Below are 23738 nucleotides of genomic sequence, written 5' to 3' on the forward strand. Positions count from 1 at the left end.
TTGAGCTGCAGGGTTTGGGGGTGGCGTTTCATTTATTTCAACTATATAATTCTTACATACTAAGACTTAAGACTAAACACAATAAACAAAAAATTTTAAGTGCACATATTATAACTATTAACCTACTCAAATATACAACTATAATTTAACACACACACTTTCTTAACATAAATCAATGCATTTTTTTTTTTTTTTTTTTTTTTTTTTTTTATTGCAGACAAAGGTTGTATCCAGGTCCCTATACTTGATATAGGGAACCTTTATATACATTATATACATTTTATTCATTATACAAATACTTATTATACTACATGTGACTATACAAATACTTATAATACTACATGACTTATACTAACAGACTTTTAACATTTTATACATACAACTTACGGACTAGGTTATTTTAATTTTTATATTACTGCCATTTCGTGGCAGCACGTCAGCTAGGATTTTTGTACAAAATTTTACAAGAGCGTCTCTCCACGGCTTCACCATAAGGGCTGGAAGGTTTGCCTCAGTAACGGCCATTCCGCTTTCCACCTCTAGGTCGCATCTCCACCGGCCGAACCTGGGGCATTCGAGCACCAGGTGCAATGCGCTTTCGTCGGTACGACCGTCGCAAATGCACACTGGGCTATCCTTCAGGCCAAACCGGTGGAGATACGCCGAGAAGCCGCCATGGCCCGTGATGATTTGGGCCATCAAAGCGGAGAAAGGGTCCTCCCTAACCAACTTATAAGACGCCACGACGTCTGGCAGAAACGCTTTTGTGACACTCGCGGTTTGACCCGTGGTGTAGCGCTCCTGCCAGACCTCGAGGGTCTTGGCTCGGATCTTACGGCGAAGAGTTGAAATCGGCACTCCATCGTATGCAGCCCTCAATTTCGAATGGAGCGCCGCGTCCTTCGCCAAGTGATCAGCCCTCTCGTTCCCCTCAATACCTACATGCGCCCGAACCCAGCGGAACCGAATGGTTTTACCCATTTCTCGAGCCCGCCGGATCAAGTTTTTGATTTCGAAGGCTATCGGGTGGAACGAAGATCGATCCCTTAGCAGCTCCAGCGACGACCTGGAGTCACTAAGGATCTCGAACTTCATGTCGGGCATCTTCAAGATGTCCTCGATAGCCTTCGAAATTGCGCACATTTCGGCTTGGAAGACAGAGCAATAATTCTCCAATTTGAGTTTTCTTGCTCTGACTTCCAAGCCTCGCCGCCTGTATGAGATGCCGGCTCCAACCCTGCCCTGTATCTTGCTGCCGTCGGTGTAGACTTGCAGGTAACCTTCTCCTTCTCCTGGGTCATCCTGCACCTCTACCACGTCGGTCTCGGTCTGAGTTTCCTCGAGACAACAGAACTCTACCTCAGGAGCGAGGGCTGGATGGGGAGCATCCAGGAAGCTAACCCACTGTTCAGCCTTCCTGTCTGCCATATCATCAATGTCCTCACCCCTTTTATATCGGTACAATTCTGCCGCCTCTCGGATCCTCAGGTCGAGTGGCAAGATACCTGACAGGATCAGCGCCGCACTCAAACTGGCGGTTTTGTAGGCCCGGCTGATCTTCCGCGCGAACCCTCGCTGAACTGCGTCCAGCAATTTCCGCACTCCGACTTGATCTACGGCTGGGACCCAGACGCTTGAAGCGTAAAGTACGATTGGCTCCACAGCGGCGATGTAGATGGTCCTCACCACCTCTGGGTTCAGACCCCAGGTTGTCTTGGCCGCCCTTGACAATTGGCCATAAATGGCCGTTGCCTTTCGGCAAACGTCGGCGACGTGCGGCTTAAAAGACAACCTGTGGTCAATAATAAGACCCAGGATTTTGGTTTCTGTGACCATCTTTATACTTTCGCCGCCCATGGTGATCTGAATAGGTGTTATTTTCAGTTTCTTGGTAATCACCATGGCGTTGGTCTTGTGTGGAGCAAATCGCAGCTTGTTGTCCAAGCCCCAGTCGTAGACCCGCCGGAGGACGGAGTTAGCGGTCCGCGCGATAGTCTCCGGAGAGGAGCCCGAGAAGACGAGCACTACGTCGTCGGCGAAGGCTTGCACGCGTAGGCCCTCTTCCTCGAGGGCGCCCAGCAACGGATCAATCAGGAGGTTCCAGAATATGGGCCCCCCAATCGATCCCTGAACGCACCCCTTGGTTGTGGGCCTCACGCACTCGGCGCCCGCATAACGAATAATGACCTCGCGGTCATTGAGGTAACTGCACACGGTGGAGTACAGATTTCGGGGGCATTTCCTGGCGGCCAGCTGATGTTTAATAGCTGGCCACCAGGCGCTGTCGAATGCCCCCTCTATGTCTAGAGACACCATCAATACTACCCTCTTTGCCCTGACCTCAGCTCTGATGTGCTCGATCAAGGCAAAGAGGGCATCTTCAGTGCTCCGCTGTGGCATAAAACCGAATTGGCCCGGGTTAATCGTCGGCAGTACGTGCCACTTTATCCGGCGTACCATCATCTTTTCCAAAGTCTTACCGTGGACTGACAAAAGTCCAATCGGACGGTAAGACTTTGGATGATGGTAGTCGGATTTCCCCGGTTTGGGAAGTGTCACGACTGCCGCACGCTTCCAGGGCTTCGGGAAGTATCCCACAGCGAGGCACCTGTTGGCTATCTCTAGGAAGAGCCGTTCATCTGCCTCAATGCTTTTTGCACTGATGTCTGCCGTAAACGCATCCGATCCAGGAGCTTTGCGAGCACTGAAGTCATGAACCGCCTCCCTGAGTTCCGCAATGGTGAAGGGCGGATCATCCGCTGCACAGGCTAACTCGCACAGCGGACGGTCCGCTCCCCTCCTTATTGCAGAATGTACGGGAGTGTCATCCTCCAGCCTGTCGTCCGGGAAGAACGTAGCTGCAAGGAGTTCTGCACTTTGCTTGGGATCAAGAGTCACTCCGTCTCTCACAAGAAGTTTGTCTTCTTGCTTTTTCGAGCTTTGACGGAGGACTCTGTAGATTCCGTCCCACAGGCTTTCGCCTGTTTGCGCGGTACAGTACTCCTTCCAGCTATGGGTCTGCGCCGCTTGCGCGGCAGACTCATATTTCTCCCTAGCTTCTAGGTACTGTCGAATGACGAATTCCCTCCTTGTTAGGGCCGCGCAGCGTATGCGTCTCTTTTTAGTGACCGCATCACGCTGCAGGACCCGAAGTTCGGAGGTCATCCATGGAGGTTCATACTTCAGTGTTCGGTTCAGCTTTGGGATCGCGGCCTCACACGCTTGTCGGACCGCCTCCTGGTATTCGAGGACAACGTTTTCGATGTCCTCGGGGGCGGTTATGGCCGACACTCTTTCCACTCGGATTTGGCGGCTTTCGAACTGTAGGATAAGTTCCTTTCGGAACTTATCCCAGTTTGCCTTTCGCGTGTTATATATCCGAGTGGTTGGTGCTGGGCCGGGTGCTTTCGCACGACCAGCGCGGAGGCCTATCCTTAGAGCGTTGTGATCGGAGCTTACCATAGCGGGGTCCACCCACCAGGATTCCATCCTTGGCAGGGTACTTTGGCTGCACACCGTAATGTCGACTCTGCTTGTGCAAAGCCGACCTCCTCGAACCACTTGGAAGGTGGGTTCGGTTCCGGTATTAAGGATGTGCAGCTGATGATCATCAAAGTATCCAGCCAATTCAGCTCCCCGGTGATCCTCGTCCGTGCTACCCCACCATGGGCTCCACGCGTTGAAGTCACCTCCGATCACAACACTCAAGGTTCCCAGCTTGGATCGGACGCTGGACAGACGTTCCAGGTATGGATCCAGGGGTTTGTCCCCTTCCAGGTAAGCGGACACTATTCCAAGTGTCCAGTCGGAGAACTCTATGGTGATTGCCACTATGTTCTCCGACTGGAGGCTCGGGTCACACCTTACCTGGAGGTCTTTATCAAAGACCGCTATTGCGGCCTTTGCGGGGTTGGTCCTAGTTATCCCCTGGTCCATTTGATAGACGCGAACCCCTGGGTATCGCTTCAAGGCACCTCGACTACCTGTATAGGGTTCCTGCAGCAGTGCCAGGCTTACCTTCTGGCTGACAGCTTCTGCCATCAGCTCATCGGTTGCCAATCGCTTCCGCTGCAGGTTTACCTGTATCATGTGCCTTGAAGCAGCATCCTTGGGCCCGCGACCTCCTGGATTTATCACCGCGGTGCCCTCAGCAGTAGCTCACGCCAAGGCGGGCAATGGCATCCCATTTCCGCCTCACCGGACAGTCACCGCTGAACGCACCGTGGTCCGTCTTTTCCAGCTTAGCGTGACGGCAGTTAATGCAGCTGGGCGGCTCCCCCACGACATAGTCGGGGCATTCGCTCCTGACGTGTGGTCCCCCGCAGTGACTGCAAAGGTCAGTCGACTCTTTGCAGTGGCGCCGCCCGTGCCCAAAGGCTAAACACTTTGAGCACTGGATGAGCGGCGAGAAGTCCTCCACCTTCGACCTCTTGAGATCAAGGTGGACAGACCCCCCGTCGACCATGCGACGCCACAGCTGAGGGGCCACCCGCAGGATCACATGTGCGAGGTGCGGGTTTCGGCACCTGCGGCGGAAACATGTTTCCATTTTTTGGTGGTCCTTTTGGAGGCCTGTGAAGAGCTCTTTGTTTTGGGCCTTTAGGGCCGCGGTGACCTCATCGTCCTTTAGGCAAGAGAGCACGTCCCTGATGATTATCATCGGGTCCCTCCCCCTCGCCTCCTGAACTTTGAGGCCCGAATTTGCCCCAAGCCGCTTCTTCACAGCCTCCACCTCACTCTTTGTGCCGCAGGTTAGCACCACCTTCTTATTCCGGACTTTGCGGACACTGTCCACCTTTGTACCGGTCTTTGTCGGGTCGACGGCCACTCTAATCTTGGTGACAACATTGTCACTAGTGTCCTCTGGCGAGTCACTAGTTACCATGATTGAGTGGCCGGACTTAGCCGGCACTTTGGCAGCCATCGCCGCATAAGAAAGTGATGCTTGAGCCTGTACTGGCTCCTCCAGGAGCTTTGATGACTTTGCTCCCAGAGCTCGCACCTCCGCAAGCATGTCCGTTGCCTCCCTACGCATGGATTTCAGTTCTTCCACCAGGGAGCCCAGCTGCAGGGGGGGTGGAGAGGGGCTGGCCTTGATGTTGTCAATCTGTTTGATGACATCAAACTCGACCACACGACGGAGTGCCTCCAGCTCCTTCCGCAACTCCGCCGTTTGCCCCCCCACATCCGCCCTATCCAACCGGTGCGTCAGGAGCTCTATCTGCTCCGCGTGGCTGGACTCCCTCCTGGAGATATCCTCTGCGTGCCTCTTCTTTAAATTTTCGACCTCTAATTGGAGGTCACGCCGCACACTGTTCACTTGCAGTGTGGCCTCATACAAAAAGTTGAGGCCTTCGATCACCGATGTTTTGATCGAGCCTTTTATATTGCCGGATTTTTCCAGGTCGTCCTTCGCCCGCTGGTAAATCCGGTTGGCGTCCTTTAAGAGAGCGGAAGTGGGGCTCTCGGGTCCCCTGGCGCTGCTAGATCGTCCACCGGATGGCGGAGTGTGAAAACCCGACCCCGCCTCCCATTGGTGTGCATGCGCCATGGTTGCACTACCCGGCTTACTACCTGAGCCCGCACCGAACTCGCTCCCAGCAAAGGAGGACACCTCCCCCGCCTCGGACCTACGGGTGGTTGCTGTTTTGACCTTTCCAGGGTCCGAGGATGGCCGTCGTGTGACCGTTGCTGAAGCAGACGTGTCCCTCTCGCCTGCTCTGATTGATCTTAAAATCCTGCTGGGCGCTGACATGGCTGATCAAACTATTATTAACGATAACAATTAAGATAAACAATTAATAGTATAACGATAAAAACAAATGTAACAGAAAACACAAAAAATAATAATTACAAATTTACAAAAAAAAAAAAAAAAAAAATTTTTTTTTTTTTTTTCAAAATGTACAAATTTCACCGTGACCAATAGGTAGAGCTAGGTCTCCCGATTCCGACAAGCCCAAACACGGCTATTCCACGGTGAAATACAAGTCTAAAACAACTGTACAAAAGTAGTAATTTTAAAAAATCTTATAATTAAAAAACAAATAACAATTTTGCAATTGTGCCGGGGCCAATCGAAAGAGCTTAAAATCGCGGTTTAGGCGAGCCCAAACTCGACTACCCTAGCTGCCTTGGTCCCTGATATAGGGCCAAGGGGGGTGAGGTAAACCGGGGGGGGGGGGAAGGTTTCGTGGGGAACAATAATGGGATAGGGAAGATTTTGTTAGAGGGGGGGGGGGGGGGGTAGAGGAGATGACAGTTAATTGGTTAGTAATGACATGTAGGGGGTTACGAATTAGTAGGGTGTAGATTTGGTTGTACCTCAATTGTTGTCCCGCGATTTCGTTGACCTTCGGCGATGTGGTGTGTGACCGGCGTTATAGTTCGGCAGATCCAAATTTTCAAAGTTGTCGTATCATTGGTACGAAGTGCCAAAGTGCGCTAGATGACTGATGGCAGTTGTCACTTGTCAAATATTTTACAAAACCTCGTGGCTCCGCGTGCTTCCTTCTCCCATACAAAGCCAACGAGGTTATGAATGGCACACTTATCTTAGGATATCTTCGCAATCCAATGTCCGATTGTCTTCAAACTTGGATTGCTGGACAGGTCTTGATCGGCGCTCCAGGAATTAGCGATGCGTTTCTTGATCGCTGCAGCGACGACTCGGGGCAGTTGGCTCAAAGTCCAGGCCCTGTAACTTTGGAGCGCGCTGCACAAAACTTTCACAAACACTAATCCTGGTGATTTATAAGCTTACAAAACACTGTACCAAATTTCACAACGAAATAAGCACTTTTTACCACTTAAATTATTTTTTGAAGCGGAGCTATATGTAGACGACACGATAGTTGGGTCAAAAGTGGGGTTAGGTTAGGTTAGGTTAGGTTAGGTTAGGTTAGGTTAGGTTAGGTTAGGTTAGGTTAGGTTAGGTTAGGTTAGGTTAGGTTAGGTTAGGTTAGGTTAGGTTAGGTTAGGTTAGGTTAGGTTAGGTTTTTTTTTTTTTTTTTTTTTTTTTTTTGCGACTAGTGGCCTACCTCCCTGGCAACTTTCGTTCCAGGGCCGAGGAGCTACTAAGCTACTTCCTCCCTACCATTGAGCTGTAGGGTTTGGGGGTGGTTTATTATTTATTTACAATGTTTATTTACAGTCGCTTACACACTAATATATATTTTCATTACATTTCTTACATGATATTGATCTTATAACTAACAGATTTTACATATATATTTATTTTTATTCCTTTTATTAGCTTTTTAATATTATACAGATTCTTAACACTATCTTAACCTAGGCACACATTCCTACAGACTATTGGTAGTAAAAAGGGCCCTATGCTCAGTCATAGGGAACCGTGCTTTACTTATTTATTGCTAAAATTTTTATTCTTATCTATTTCCTACCTTACTATTTATTTACACACATTTTATTTTAAGCTTTTTTACATTTATATTGCTGCCGTTCTTCGGCAGCACATCTATCAATATCTTGAGGCAAAATGCCTCAAGTAGTTCTCGTTTTTCTGACAATAATAAGGGGAGGTTGGCCTCCAGTACGGCCACTCCACTCTGGACCTCAAGATCGTATCTCCACCGACCGAACCTAGGGCATTCGAGCACCAGGTGCATTGCGCTTTCGTCAGTATGACCGTCGCAAATGCACGCTGGGCTATCCTTCAGTCCGAACCGGTGGAGATACGCCGAGAAGCCACCATGACCCGTGATGACTTGGGCCATCAGAGCGGAGAAGGGTGCCTCCCGCACCAGCTTGTAAGCCGCCACGACGTCTGGCAGGAACGCCTTTGTGACGCTTGCGGTGTGACCCGCAGTGTAGCGCTCCTGCCAGACGTCGAGGGTCCTGGCTCTTATACCGCGGCGAAGAGTCGAAACCGGTACTCCGTCGTATGCGGCCCTCGATTTCGAATGGAGCGCCGCATCCTTCGCCAAGTGATCAGCCCTCTCGTTCCCCTCAATACCTACATGCGCCCGAACCCAGCGGAACCGAATGGTTTTCCCCAATTCTCGAGCCCGCCGGATCAGGTTTTTGATTTCGAAGGCTATCGGGTTAAATGATGATCGATCCCTTAGCAGCTCCAGCGACGACCTGGAGTCACTAAGGATCTCGACCTTCATGTCGGGCATCTTCAAGATGTCCTCGATAGCCTTCGAAATTGCGCACATCTCGGCCTGGAAGACAGAGCAATAATCCTCTAATTTGAGTTTCCTTGCTCTGACTTCCAGGCCTCGCCGCCTGTATGAAATTCCGGCTCCAACCCTGCCCTGTATCTTGCTGCCGTCGGTGTAGACCTGCAGATAACCCTCTCCTTCTCCTTGGTCATCCTGCACTTCTACCACGGCGGTTTCGGCCTGTGTCTCCTCGAGGCAACAGAATTCTACCTCAGGAGCGAGGGCTGGATGGGGAGCATCCAGGAAGCTAACCCGCTGTTCAGCCTTCCTGTCTGCCATACCATCAATGTCCTCACCCCTTTTATAGCGGTACAATTCTGCCGCCTCTCGGATCCTCAGGTCGAGTGGCAATATACCTGACAGGATCAGCGCCGCACTCAAACTGGCGGTTTTGTAGGTCCGGCAGATCTTGCGCGCGAACCCCCGCTGAACCGCGTCCAGCAGCTTCCGCACTCCGACTTGATCTACGGCTGGGACCCAGACGCTTGAAGCGTATAGTACGATTGGCTCCACAGCGGCGATGTAGATGGTCCTGACCACCTCTGGGTTCAGACCCCAGGTTGTCTTAGCCGCCCTTGATAGTTGGCCATAAATGGCCGTTGCCTTACGGCAAACTTCGGCGACATGTGGCTTAAAAGACAACCTGTGGTCGATAGTAAGACCCAGGATTTTGGTTTCGGTTACCATCTTTATACATTCGCCGCCCATGGTGATCTGAATAGGTGTTAATTTCAGTTTCTTAGTGATCACCATGGCGTTGGTCTTGTGTGGAGCAAATCGCAGCTTGTTGTCCAAGCCCCAGTCGTAGACCCGCCGGAGGACGGAATTAGCGGTCCGCGCGATAGTCTCCGGAGAGGAGCCCGAGAAGACGAGCACTACGTCGTCGGCGAAGGCTTGCACGCGTAGGCCCTCTTCCTCGAGGGCGCCCAGCAATGGATCGATCAGGAGGTTCCAGAATATGGGTCCCCCAATCGATCCCTGAACGCACCCCTTGGTCGTGGGCCTCACGCACTCGGCGCCCGCATAACGAATGGTGATCTCACGATCACTGAGGTAACTGCATACGGCGGAGTACAGGTTCCCGGGGCATTTCCTGGCGGCCAGCTGGTGTTTAATAGCTGGCCACCAGGCGCTATCGAATGCCCCCTCTATGTCTAGAGACACCATTAGGACTACCCTCTTTGCCCTGACCTCAGCTCTGATGTGCTCGATCAAGGCAAAGAGGGCATCCTCAGTGCTTCGCTGTGGCATAAATCCGAATTGAGCCGGATTCAGCGTCGGCAGTACGTGCCACTTTATCCGACGTACCATCATTTTCTCCAAAGTCTTACCGTGGACGGACAAGAGTCCAATCGGACGGAAAGACTTTGGATGATGGTAGTCGGACTTTCCCGGCTTGGGAAGTATCACGACTGCCGCACGCTTCCATGGCTTCGGGAAGTATCCCACAGCGAGGCACCTGTTGGCGATCTCTAGGAAGAGCCGCTCATCTGCCTCAATGCTCTTGGCACTGATGTCTGCAGAGAACGCGTCCGATCCAGGAGCTTTACGAGCACTGAAGCCGTGAACCGCCTCCCTGAGTTCCGCAAGGGTGAAAGGCGGATCGTCCCCTGCGCAAGCTAACTCACACAGAGGGCGGTCCGCCTCCCTCCTTATTGCGGAATGTACGGGACTGTCGTCCTCCAACCTGTCGTCCGGGAAGAACGTAGCTGCAAGGAGCTCTGCACTTTGCTTGGGATCCAGAGTCACTCCGTCCCTCACAAGAAGTTTATCTTCTTGTTTTTTCGAGGTTTGACGGAGGACTCTGTAAATACCGTCCCACAAGCTCTCGCCCGTTTGCGCTGTGCAGTACTCCTTCCAGCTATTGGTCTGAGCCGCTTGTGCGGCAGACTCATACTTTTCCCGGGCATCCAGGTACTGGCGGACGACGAATTCCCTCCTTGTTGGGGCCGCGCAGCGCACGCGATTCTTTTTAGTAATCGCGTCGCGCTTTAGGGCCAGAAGTTCGGAGGTCATCCAAGGTGGTTCATACTTCAGTGTTCGCTTCAACTTTGGGATGGCGGCCTCGCACGCATGACGAACCGCCTCCTGATATTCGAGGACAACGTGTTCGATATCCTCGGGGGCGGTTATGGCCGACACTTTATCCACTCGGATTTGGCGGTTTTGTAACTGTAGGATAAGTTCCTTTCGGAACTTATCCCAGTTTGCCTTTCTTGTGTTGTAAACCCGAGTGGTTGGTGCTGGGCCAGGTGCTTTCGCACGACCTGTGCGAAGGCCTATCCTTAGGGCATTGTGATCGGAACTGACCATGTCTGGGTCCACCCTCCAGGACTCCATCCTTGACAGGATACTTTGGCTGCACACCGTGATGTCGACTCTGCTTGTGCAGAGCCGACCTTCCCGAACCACCTGAAATGTGGGTTCGGTCCCAGTGTTTAGGATGTGCAGCTCGTTGTCATCAAAGTACCCTGCCAATTCGGTTCCCCGGTGGTCCTCGAGCGTGCTACCCCACCAGGGGCTCCACGCATTAAAGTCACCTCCGATCACAACACTCAAGGTTCCCAATTTGGATCGGACGCTGGATAGACGTTCCAGGTATGGGTCCAGGGGCTTATCCCCTTCCAGGTAGGCGGATACTATCCCAAGTGTCCAGTCGGAGAACTCAATGGTGATTGCCACTATGTTCTCCGACTGGAGGCTCGGGTCACACCTAACCTGGAGGTCTTTATCAAAGACCGCTATTGCGGCCTTTGCGGGATTGATTCTACTTGTCCCCTGGTCCATCTGATAGACGCGGACCCCCGGATACCGCTTCAAGGCACCTTGATTACTTGTGTAGGGTTCCTGCAGCATTGCCAGGCTCACCTTCTGGCTGACAGCTTCAGCCATCAGCTCATCGGTTGCCAATCGCTTCCGCTGCAGGTTAACCTGTATCATATGCCTTGAAGCAGCATCCCCGAGCCCACGAGCGCCTGGAAACACAGCCGTAGTGCCCTTAGCAGTAACACACGCCAAGGCGGGCAATGGCATCCCATTTCCGCCTCACCGGACAGTCGCTGCTAAACGCACCGTGGTCGGTCTTATCCAGCTTTGCGTGTCTGCAGTTGACGCAGCTGGGCGGCTCCCCCGTGACATAATCGGGGCATTCGGACCTTACGTGTGGCCCCCCGCAGTGGCTGCAAAGGTCCGAAGACTCTTTGCAGTGACGCCGACCGTGTCCGAATGCTAAGCATTTCGAGCACTGTATGACGGGCGAGAAGTCCTCCACTTTAGACCGCTTAAGGTCCAGGTGGACAGATCCCTCGTCCGTCATACGGCGCCAGAGCGGAGGGGCCACACGCAGGACAACATGAGTGAGGTGCGGGTTGCGGCACCTACGGCGAAAGCATGTTTCTACCGTTTCGTGGTCTTTTTGGAGGCCTGTAAAGAGCTCCCGATTCTGTGCTCTTAGGGCTCCGATGACCTCCTCGTCCTTGAGGCAAGCGAGTACGTCCCTGATGATTACCATCGGGTTCTTACCCTTCGCCTCTTGAACTTGGAGGCCAGAGTTGGCCCCAAGCCGGGTCTTTACAGCCTCCACCTCACTTTTGGTGCCGCAAGTGAGCACCACCTTCTTATTGCGCACTTTGCGGACGCTGTCCACCTTGGCGCCAGTTTTAGTGGCGTCAACGGCCACTCTTATTTTGGCGACAACGTTGTCGCTCGAATCCTCGGGCGACTTGCTTGTCACCACTATTGAGTGGCCGGACTTTGCAGGCGCCTTGGCGGCCATTGCCGCATATGAAGGTGCACTTGAGCCTGTGTAGGCTCCTCCCGGAGCTTCGTTGTTTTGGCCCCCAGAGCTCGCACCTCAACAAGCATGTTTGTTGCCTCCTCACGCATTGATTTTAATTCTCCCAGCAGGGAGCCCAGGTCCGCTGCGGGTGGAGAGGGGAACAGTTTGACCTGCTGGATAAGGTCAAATTCGACTATTTTGCGGAGTGCCTCCAGCTCCTTTCGCAACTCCGCAGTCTGTCCACTCACGTCCGCCCTCTCCAGCCGCTGCGTAAGAAGCATGACCTGCTCCGTGTGGCTGGACTCCCTCCTCGAGATGTCTTCTGCGTGGCGTCTCTTCATGTTTGCGACCTCTAATTGGAGGTCGCGCCGCGCACTATTAACTTGGAGTGTGGCCTCATACAGGAAGTTGAGGCCCTCCACCACAGTAGCCTTAATGGACCCTTTCAGGTTGCCTGACTTCTCCAGCTCTTCCTTGGCCCGCTGGTACACGCGATTGGCATCCTTGAGGAGGGTTGCCGTCGGGCTCTCGGGCTCCCCGGCGCTGACGGATCTTGCTCCGGATGGCGGGGTATGGTAATCCGCCTCCCACTGGAGTGTTTACGCCAGGGTGGCACTGCCAGGCTTGCTGCCCGAGCCCGCACCGAATTCGCTTCCAGTGAAGGAACCCTCCTCCGCGTCGGTCTTTCGGCTTACTGATGTACGAGGCCTTCCGGGGTCAGAAGATGGTCGTTTTGTGGCCATCGCTGTTGCCACCGACCCCTTATTACCAGTTCTGAAAGGGCGAGATGTCTTGTCGGAAGACGCTGACATTTTTTTTTTTTTTTTTTAGAACGGCAGCAGATAAGTAGCAAATATATAAAATTTAATCGAAACAATACAAACAAGCAAAAAAGAAATATATACAGCGGAGATGTTAAAATTAAGGTATCAATCTAAATGTAGTTCGGAAAACCAGGAGTTTTGGGGATTTTTTTAAGATTTAAAGGGAAGGGGAGGTCGGAGAGAAAATTTGTTATGGCCAAACTGTTCCTTTCGGGAAGACAAACAGTTTGAGCCCAAACTCAGGGGGTCTGGGATGAAGGGGACAAAAGTTAGACCCTGAGGGGGTGAGGTCAAAAAATTTTCGGGGGGGGGGGAAGGTTTCGGGAGTCGGCCTATGACAGAGTTTAGGGGATTTTTCAGATTTTGGGGGAGGGGGAGGTCGGGGGGGATATCTGGTGGGGCCAAACTGCTCCTTTCGAGAAGACAGACAGTTTGAGCCCAATCTCGGGGGGTCTAAGATATGCGGGGCAAAAGTTAGACCCTGAGGGGGTGAGGTCGAAAATTTCGGGGGGGGGGGGGGGAAATGTCGGGAGTCGACCTATGGAGTGTTTATGGGATTATTTGGGATTTTGGTGGGGGGGGAGATTGGAGGGGGAATCTGCCGGTGCCAGTCTGTTCCCCTTGAGAAGAGGAACAGTTTAAGCCCAAGCTCGGGGGGTCTAACTAAGGGGACTTCAAAGTTATCCTGGTTTCCAAATTTTTCGTCAGTCTGTCCGTATGAATATTATGCCTAAGTTTAATTAAATTTTTAATATTATTTAATTCAAGTATGCGGAACACCCTTAGCCGCTTTTGTACAAATCTTCTATATTATGAAAACAGAAAACAGAAACATAAACATTTCATAGACTAACCGTAAACATTTTCTATAATTTTTGGAGCTTAATTTATGTCTCTTACGGTTGACTAAAAATTTTAAAATTAATGTGCTATGGAAGGTGAAAGCTTAATTAATCTATTTTAATTATAAAAATTTGATAATTTATTAGGGTTGGGGCCCGAGGGTGTACCAAGTTAACCCTTCCTAATATGTTAAATTTTGAGTTTAAAAATGAGATTTTAGGAAATAAGCTACGTATTTTGGAAATTTAAAAATTGATTATATATAATAAAAGGGTTGTCCAGAAGGGACTTATTTTAATTTTTGGAAAAACCAGCGGAATTAAGCGTTGGAAGAAGTTACCAACTTAATTTTGCCGTTATTAACGGTAAAGGTTAACTTGGTAATTTGTACAATACCTTAACTAAAAATATAAAAAATTTCAAAAAATTACTGGATGTGTGGTGTAATGGTGTCTTCGTTTTCCCGGCTTTTCACTTGTACAGCTGCAGGGGTCCTGGAATTAGGGTCTTTGCAAATATAGCCTTTTGCAAGACTGGCCGCAGAGGGCTCCCTGGTTATCACGGCTGCACTTGTGATATGTCGTTATGTTGGGCTCGTTGAGGACTATCCAACGAGCAACTACTCGATGTTCTGCAACGCAGGATCACCAACCTCGTGGCACGCCCTGATGCACTATTTCCCGGACTATTCCTTTTCCCGCTGATGGAAAATTCCGATCTTGGGGTCAAAATATACAGCTCAACAGGACGCAGCTCCTGGCACGAAGGTTGAGGTGGGTTGCCGATCTTGTTTCGCCGGGAGAAGCACTTAACACAGTTTTTATAAAAGAAAACACTGTTTTTTGGCACTTTTGGGCACTTCTTACTGGGTGATTTTCACCAAACTTATATCACCGGATTTGTCGTCGCAAGACGCGTCTAAACATATGATCTTACAGCTACGAGTTTACCTACTCAACATATTCTTTCATTATCACTTATGAATCTAATACCTATTTGCTATTACATGAAATATTTACAGTTTTAATTACTTAATACTATCTTATTCTAGGCACGTCTACTTAAAGGCTAAGGTTGTATAACAGCCCCTATGCTTATGCATAGGGAACCGTTTTATACAATTAATGCTACTTCTAATAATAAAATTACATAAATTGACCTAACACTATATTGTGGCTTTTGTACAATGTATACCTTATTTACACTATACAGCCTATTCCATACTAATTATATATATAAGACAAAACACGAAACTAATATAATTATAATTTAAGCTGCTTAATATTAATATTGCTGCCGTTCCTAGGCAGCACATCCGCTAGGATTTTATGGCAGAACGACTCGAACAGCTGCCTAGTGGGTCGCGTTATAAGGTGGGGTAGGTTTGCCTCTAGTACAGCCACTCCGCTCTGCAGTTCCAAGTCGAACCTCCACCGGCCAAACCTAGGGCAGTCGAGCACCAGGTGCAATGCGCTTTCGTCCGTTTGACCGTCGCATATACACACTGGGCTATCCTTCAGGCCAAACCGGTGGAGATACGCTGCGAAACCGCCGTGGCCCGTGATGACCTGGGCCATAAAAGCGGAGAAGGGCTCCTCCCGTATCAGCTTATAAGACACCTTGACGTCTGGCAGGAACGCTTTTGTAACACTTGCAGTTTGACCCGCGGTGTAGCGCTCCTGCCAGACCTCAAGGGTCCTGCCCCGGATGTTGCGGCGAAGAGTGGAAACCGGCACTCCATCGTATGCAGACCTCAACTTCGAACGGAGCGCCGCGTCCTTCGCCAAGTGGTCAGCCCTCTCGTTCCCCTCAATACCTACATGCGCCCGAACCCAGCGGAACCGAATGGTTTTACCCATATTTCGGGCCCGCTGGATAAGGTTTTTAATTTCGAAGGCTATCGGGTGGAACGAAGATCGATCCCTTAGCAGCTCCAGCGACGACCTGGAGTCACTAAGGATCTCGACCTTCATATCGGGCATCTTCAAGATGTCCTCGATAGCCTTCGAAATAGCGCACATTTCGGCTTGGAAGACAGAGCAATAATTCTCTAATTTGAGTTTTCTTGCTCTGACTTCCAGGCCTCGCCGCCTGTATGAAATTCCGGCTCCAACCCTGCCCTGTATCTTGCTGCCGTCGGTGTAGACCTGCAGATAACCCTCTCCTTCTCCTTGGTCATCCTGCACTTCTACCACGCCGGTTTCGGCCTGTGTCTCCTCGAGGCAACAGAATTCTACCTCAGGAGCGAGGGCTGGATGGGGAGCATCCAGGAAGCTAACCCGCTGTTCAGCCTTCCTGTCTGCCATACCATCAATGTCCTCGCCCCTTTTATAGCGGTACAGTTCTGCTGCCTCTCGGATTCTCAGGTCGAGTGGCAAGATACCTGACAGGATCAGCGTCGCACTCAAACTGGCGGTTTTGTAGGCCCGGCTGATCTTCCGCGCGAACCCGCGCTGAACTGCGTCCAGCAACTTCCGCACTCCGACTTGATCTACGGCTGGGACCCAGACGCTTGAAGCGTATAGTACGATTGGCTCCACAGCGGCGATGTAGATGGTCCTGACCACCTCTGGGTTCAGACCCCAGGTTGTCTTAGCCGCCCTTGAAAATTGGCCATAGATGGCCGTTGCCTTTCGGCAAACGTCAATGACGTGCGGCTTAAAAGACAACCTGTGGTCAATTATAAGACCCAGGATCTTGGTTTCAGTGACCATCTTTATGCTTTCGCCGCCCATGGTGATCTGAATTGGTGTTAGTTTCAGTTTTTTGGTGATCACCATGGCGTTGGTTTTGTGTGGAGCAAATCGCAGCTTGTTGTCCAAGCCCCAGTCGTAGACCCGCCGGAGGACGGAGTTAGCGGTCCGCGCGATAGTCTCCGGAGAGGAGCCCGAGAAGACGAGCACTACGTCGTCGGCGAAGGCTTGCACGCGCAGGCCCTCTTCCTCGAGGGCGCCCAGCAACGGATCGATCAGGAGGTTCCAGAATATGGGCCCCCCAATCGATCCCTGAACGCACCCTTTGGTCGTGGGCCATACGCATTCGGCGCCCGCGTATCGAATAATGACCTCCCGGTCGTTGAGGTAGCTGCACACGGTGGAGTATAGGTTCCCCGGGCACTTCCTGGCGGCCAGCTGGTGTTTAATAGCTGGCCACCAGGCGCTGTCGAATGCCCCCTCTATGTCTAGAGACACCATCAAAACTACCCTCTTTGCCCTGACTTCAGCTCTAATGTGCTCGACCAAGGCAAAGAGGGCATCTTCAGTGCTTCGCTGTGGCATAAATCCGAATTGGGCCGGATTTAGCGTCGGCAGTACGTGCCACTTAATCCGACGTACCATCATCTTTTCCAAAGTCTTACCGTGGACTGACAAAAGTCCAATCGGACGGTAAGACTTTGGATGATGGTAGTCGGATTTTCCCGGTTTGGGAAGTGTCACGACTGCCGCACGCTTCCACGGCTTCGGGAAGTATCCCACAGCGAGGCACCTGTTGGCTATCTCTAGGAAGAGCCGCTCATCTGCCTCAATGCTCTTGGCACTGATGTCAGCTGTGAACGCGTCCGATCCAGGCGCTTTACGAGCGCTGAAATCGTGAACCGCCTCCCTGAGTTCCGCAAGGGTGAAGGGCGGATCGTCCTCTGTACAGTATAACTCGCACAGAGGGCGGTCCGCCTCTCTCCTTATTGCGGAATGTACGGGAGAGTCGTCCTCCACTCTATCGTCCGGGAAGAACGTAGCTGCAAGGAGTTCTGCACTTTGCTTGGGATCAAGAGTCACTCCGTCCCTCACAAGAAGTTTATCTTCTTGCTTTTTCGAGGTTTGACGGAGGACTCTGTAGATGCCGTCCCACAGGCTTTCGCCTGTTTGCGCGGTGCAGTACTCCTTCCAGCTATGGGTCTGTGCCGCTTCTGCGGCAGACTCATACTTTTCCCGGGCGTCGAGATACTGGCGGACGACGAATTCCCTCCTAATTGGGGCCGCGCAGCGGATGCGATTCTTCTTAGTAACCGCATCGCGCTTCAGGGCCCGAAGTTCGGAGGTCATCCACGGAGGTTCATATTTCAGTACTCGCTTCAGCTTTGGGATTGCGGTCTCACACGCTTGGCGAACCGCCTCCTGATACTCGAGGACAACGTTTTCGATGTCCTCGGGGGCGGTTACGGCCGACACTCTTTCCACTCGGATCTGGCGCTTTTGGAGCTGTAAGATTAGTTCCTTTCGGAACTTATCCCAGTCTGCCTTGCGTGTATTATATATCCGAGTGGTTGGTGCTGGGCCGGGTGCTTTTGCACGGCCAGCGCGGAGTCCTATTCTTAAAGCGTTGTGATCGGAACTGACCATGTCGGGGTCCACCCTCCAGGACTCCATCCTTGACAAGATACTTCGGCTGCACACCGTGATGTCGACTCTGCTTGTACAGAGCCGACCTCCCCGAACCACTTGGAATGTTGGCTCGGTACCGGTGTTGAGGATGTGCAGCTGGTTGTCGTCGAAGTATCCTGCCAATTCGGCTCCCCGGTGGTCCTCGTCTGCGCTTCCCCACCATGGGCTCCACGCATTGAAGTCACCTCCGATCACAACACTTAAAGTTCCCAACTTGGATCGGACGCTGGACAGACGTTCCAGGTATGGATCCAGGGGCTTATCCCCTTCCAGGTAGGCGGACACTATTCCAAGTGTCCAGTCGGAGAACTCTATGGTAATTGCTACTATGTTCTCCGACTGGAGGCTCGGGTCACACCTAACCTGGAGGTCTTTATCAAAGACCGCTATTGCGGCCTTTGCGGGATTGATCTTACTAATCCCCTGGTCCATCTGAAAGACGCGGACCCCCGGATACCCCGGTTAGGTTAGGTTAGGTTAGGTTAGGTTAGGTTAGGTTAGGTTAGGTTAGGTTAGGTTAGGTTAGGTTAGGTTAGGTTAGGTTAGGTTAGGTTAGGTTAGGTTAGGTTAGGTTAGGTTAGGTTAGGTTAGGTTAGGTTAGGTTAGGTTAGGTTAGGTTAGGTTAGGTTAGGTTAGGTTAGGTTAGGTTAGGTTAGGTTAGGTTAGTTTTTTTTTTTTTTTTTTTTTAATCTACTTCCTCCGCCGGCAATGGCGCAGACTATGTCAACTATTATCATTCATACCAGTTCTCGCGTTTGCTACTGCTCGTACTTTTATGCTTCATGCTTGTTCTTTCTTTCATTCATCTCTTTCATTCCTGTTCGGGTGGGATTTCCCGATGCCCTAGCTAATCTTACGAACTTAGCATATTCTTTATTTGGATTTTTAGGGGTTATTTCAGAAATTGTGGAGACAGTTTTACTTTCATTTTCTTAACTTAGTTACATGCTCTACTTATAATCTATTGTAATTTTTATTTACATATATGTACATTTAATCTTATTCTTCTAACAATGATGGTTGACTTATTAAACTATTGACACTTTTATATTTTTTTACAATTTGTTTACTTATTTTACTTGGCTACCTTTATTTATTACAATTATATATATCTATTTAGATCTAATACATTTATATACAATTCAGTTTATATGTTGATCCAGATATTCTCAAAATATTTGTGCAACATATCTTACTTAGTGCTATTTCTTTTTGCTACTTTACTTATTATTACCGTGGAAAAATTTAAAAATACACCTCTTTTTTCATTTTCTAGTATTTCTGCTATATTATATTTATCAATTTTCGTGCCCAGTTCTTGTTCCGCTTTAAATCTTTCGAACGCATTAATAGGACAATCGAAGAGGATATGTGGCACGGTTTCAGGCTGGTCTGGTTCACACGGGCATGAGGGATTCTCCTTACACCTGAACCTTGCCAGGTATTCTGAGAAACCCCCATGTCCCGTGAATAACTGTGTTGTTATGGCAGATGTTTCAATTTTACTAAGAGTTTTATACGCAGCTATCGCGTCGGGGAAGAACATCCTTGTTATGTTCGCCGTACTTCCGGTTTGATACTCGCTGTTCCATTCGCCAAGCGAACGCATGCGTATGCTTCGTTTGGCGAATGAAATTGGGCACCTGTCATAATCCGGTTTTTTCTTTGATTTCAGGGCAGCCTCCTTGGCTAAAAAGTCTGCCCTCTCGTTGCCAACCAATCCTATGTGAGCTTTCACCCAAAATAAATCTAATAATTTACCCTGGGAGAATAGGTTTTTTAGGTTTTTTCTGATTTGTGTGGCCAATGGGTGCATATTCTTAGGTGATATAATCGTTTCAAGGGCTGCCCTGGAATCACTGTAAACGGCAAAACTGTTTTCCCCTCTGCTGAGGATAACATCTGTCGCCTTTTGGATGGCGAGAAGCTCCGCCTGGAAAACAGAACAGTAAGATGAGAGACTAAGTTTGACGGCCTTGGTTTCGGACACTCTATCCCATAATGATAGAGATGCTCCGACTTTGCCGTCAATCTTACTCCCATCGGTGAAGATTTTTATGTTATAGTTACTGTTTTCCTCCAGTTGTTCTTGGTTCTCCAGTATGCGAAATGTCAAGCCAGTATATTCAGCCGGGTGTAGTGCTTCTGTCACTGGTGCCATCAGTTCGACGTCTCTGTCTGGCAGATCTTCAAAGGGTTTCCCTTTTTTAATTCTGTATAAAGTGGCACATTCCTTTACTCTGATATCTAGGGGGAGAGTTTTAGACAGTATCGATGCCGAGTGAAAAGATACGGTATGATATGCCTTGCAGATTTTCTGTAGAAATCTGCGCTGCACCGACCTCAACTTGTTTTTTATGCCTATTTTGTTTGCTGCAGGGGCCCAAACAGTGGCAGCGTATAGGATAATTGGTTCGATAGTTGCCGTGTAGATTGTTCGCACAACCTCTGGGTGTAGTCCCCAGCTTGTTTTTGCTGCTGTAGAAAGTTGCCTATACGCTGTTATGGCTTTTTTGCACTGATTCTTGACGTGGGAGTTAAAAGTAAATTTTTGGTCAATAACAAGTCCTAAAATTTTAATTTCTTTATACATTGCCACGTCAGTCCCATCCATGATCAAACGAGGGGTGTCGTATTTTATGCGTCTGGTCATAAGCATAGCGCTGGTTTTATGTGCGGCAAATTTAAGTTTGTTGTCGACACCCCACGTCTGAACATATTCGAGAGTGGCGTTGGCCTTCGTCTCTATTTCTAGAGCGGTATCTCCGTCAAAAATCAGTACAACGTCATCAGCAAAGGCTTGAGCATATACTCCCTTTTCAGTCAATTGCCTGAGCAGAGGATCCAGCAGCAGATTCCATAAGATTGGACCCCCTATTGAACCCTGCACGCACCCTTTACTCGTGCTTTTAAGGTACTCTGCACCAGCGTATCTAACCTTAACAGTCCTGTTTTCGAGATAGCTGTCGACTACCTTCCTCAAGTTCCATGGGCACTTTTCCTCAGCCAGTCGGACTCGAATCATAGGCCACCAAGCGCTATCGAAGGCGCCCTCTATGTCCAATGATACCATTGTGGTTAGTTTTTTATGGTCAATTTTGGTTCGTACATATTTTATCAGCTCATAGAGGGCGTCCTCAGTACTCTTCTGGGGCATGAATCCAAACTGGCGAGTACTTATCCTCGGAATTATGTAATACTTGATTCTGTTCATCAACAGCTTCTCAAAAATCTTTCCTAATATTGGTAGGAGCCCAATGGGGCGGTAGGACTTGACGTCTTGGTAGTTCCCCTTTCCAGGTTTTCGGAGTACTACTACGGTTGCTTCCTTCCATATCACTGGAAAATGGAACAGCTCAAGACACTTATTTATGATTGAAAGGTACAGCGCAGGGTCAACATTTATTGCATTGGAGCAAATGTCCGATGTGAGGCCGTCTGCACCAGGCGCTTTCTTTGCGCAAAAAGTCTTTAAAACCCAGGTTAACTCCTGCATTGTAAAAGGAGGGTCGGTGCTTTCATTCTCCTTTCTGCTTTTATTTAAAGTTTCAGCCTTGTTCCTGATATAGGAGTGCCACTCGCTATCCCCGTTTATGGTGTCACTCGGGTAAAAGCTCTCTGCCAGTAATTCAGCAGATTTATAGTCGTTGAGCGTTTTGCCATCCTTTACTAACGGAAGATCTTCATCCCTTCTTTTTGTTCTACCTATTACCCTATAAATACCATCCCATACGCTCTCACCATCCTGTTTCTCGCAAAAGGTTTTCCAGCTATTTATTTGGGCTTGCTTAGCTTGTGATTCATACTCATCCTTCTTTATTATGTAGTCTGCTACTACTGAGTTACGCCGACACTCAGCGGCTCTTCTGATCCTATTTTTGAGGGTACCCACCTCTCTTTTCAGCTTTTCGAGCTCCTCAGACCACCACGGCATCCCCAACTGTTGGGACTTTTTCTTTTTGGATAGTAATTCCTCGCAGACGTTTGTGATGTTTGCTGTGTAGAGCATCGCCACTTCCTCCAGGCGTTCAGTGGTATTAATTATATTAACATCTTCTGACGTTAAGTGGCTATATTGGTTCAACTGGTCCAGCTTCTCACGAAACCGAAACCAGTTAACATTTTTAGTATTGAACACTCTGGTTGTCCTGGCGACACCCACACCACGCGATCTACGAAGGGCAATATCGAACAGTATGCCATTGTGGTCTGAACTCGTCAATGCTTCGTCTACCCTCCAGTTTAGAATCCTGTCTAATAAGTTTGTCGAGCAAGCCGTGAGGTCGACGTTTGACTTGTAACGTTTTCCACCTCGAATGGTGTCGAACGTTGGCGTGTCCCCGATGTTTAGGATATGTAGCCCCATATTTTCGATCATATCCATTAACTTTTCGCCCCTTGCATCGTCCATTTTGCTACCCCACCACAGATTTTTGGCGTTACCATCGCCACCTATCAGGATCTTACCCGACCCTATATTGTCTCTTATTTTTTTAAGTTGTAGGAGATATGGATCGATTGGCTGATCTGGCTCTAGGTAGAAGGATACTATAGTGATATTCCAGGCTCCGGTCTTTGCCCCCACCACTACGATGTTTGGCGTGGACAATTGTGGATATTGAATAATATCTATGTTAGGGTCAAATACAGCTATTGCGGTTTTAACGGGGTCAACTCCCTTTAGTTGTTTAAATTTGTATTTGTATTTTCGGCGTCGTGCGTTCCTTGACTACTTGTGTCCTCCTTGCTGCTTTTTTGCACCTTCTTTCCATTACCATTTCCACTTATTTCTTGTTCCTGCTCTCTTATGATTTGGTACAGCCGGTCAAGAGCCTCTGTCACACCCTGTTTAATGTCAATTTTTAAATTTCTTGAGTTGCTGAGGTGCTTCTTAGCTTTACTGAGGCACGCTCTAGCTTCTGTCAGTCTGTCTTTGTATTGCTGGCTAGGTCCTGCCTGCCCTGTCCTACTAGTAGTAGGTGTAATGTTAAGGTGCTCATTACTTACGGCTTCCCATTGTCCGATACTACGTCGGACTGTCGATGACGCAATGGTTACCGTTTTGGGTGGTGACTTTGCTTCTTCGCGCTCAACTAGGTTTTGGGTTTTTGATGGAGTTCTACAAAGAGCCATTTGGAGGAGTATCGTCAAATATTAATATATGTAAATGTATAATTTACGTAATTAAAATAAAACTCTGTTTCCAAAAAGGAAAAGTGTCACTTAAAAGATAATAACAAATAATAAAAATAACAAATGTAAAATTAAAATTAAAGTCTCAGTGTTTTTACACTCTTCGATTGTCCATTAACGTGAAGATTTATGCAATTTTGCCCAATTTACAAAATAATATACAATTTCGGCGCGGTCAATTTGATGGGTTGTAAAGACCCTTTCAAAGTATAGAGCTTACCTCGCCGAGCTCAACAGTGAAAACCGCGTCCCTCTGCGACGCCTGGGAGCCGAGTTATAACGCCTTTTAGTTTTCCAAAATGGCGGCCAAGATGGCGGCTAAAAATTTAAAATCTGTATAACTCGCGTTACAGACGTCGCACAAAGTCGAGCGATGGTTCTCCGAGCTCGCCGTGACCTACTCTATGTCTCTATGATGAGACTCTACTTAGTAGAGATGTCAAATTTTTTAAATTACATACAAGTGGGACGCATAGAATTTGTGTGGGGAAGGTTATCGCAAAAAATCTCGGCTCTATAGGACTTTTGG

General features: G+C 49.3%; 1 protein-coding gene across 2 annotated transcripts; it reads right to left on the reverse strand.

Annotated features, from left to right (window-relative positions):
* Positions 1–224: 224 nt before the first annotated feature.
* Positions 225–8532, reverse strand: LOC126964746 (uncharacterized). 2 transcript variants are annotated; one of them, XM_050808019.1, is made up of 2 exons: positions 8107–8532; positions 225–1066 (listed from the first exon to the last, which is right to left on the reverse strand). In XM_050808019.1, exons 1-2 carry the CDS (start codon positions 8466–8468, stop codon positions 391–393), a joined length of 1038 nt encoding a protein of 345 aa, XP_050663976.1. In that variant the 5' UTR covers positions 8469–8532; the 3' UTR covers positions 225–390. The 2 variants fall into 2 exon arrangements, with proteins under 2 accessions (XP_050663976.1, XP_050663977.1); XM_050808020.1 differs by having other exon boundaries at positions 225–1002; positions 8043–8532.
* Between the last annotated feature and the right edge of the window lie 15206 nt (positions 8533–23738).

Source organism: Leptidea sinapis, chromosome 5 (assembly GCF_905404315.1).
Source record: "Leptidea sinapis chromosome 5, ilLepSina1.1, whole genome shotgun sequence".
Lineage (NCBI taxonomy): Eukaryota > Metazoa > Arthropoda > Insecta > Lepidoptera > Pieridae > Leptidea > Leptidea sinapis.

Coding starts and splice junctions, on each gene's coding strand:
- LOC126964746 (XM_050808019.1), bottom strand. CDS start 8,468: ATGGCAGACAGGAAGGCTGAACAGCGGGTTAGCTTCCTGGATGCTCCC. Junction 1,067..8,106: donor GAGATCCTTAGTGACTCCAG/GTCGTCGCTGGA, acceptor TAGTGACTCCAG/GTCGTCGCTGGAGCTGCTAA.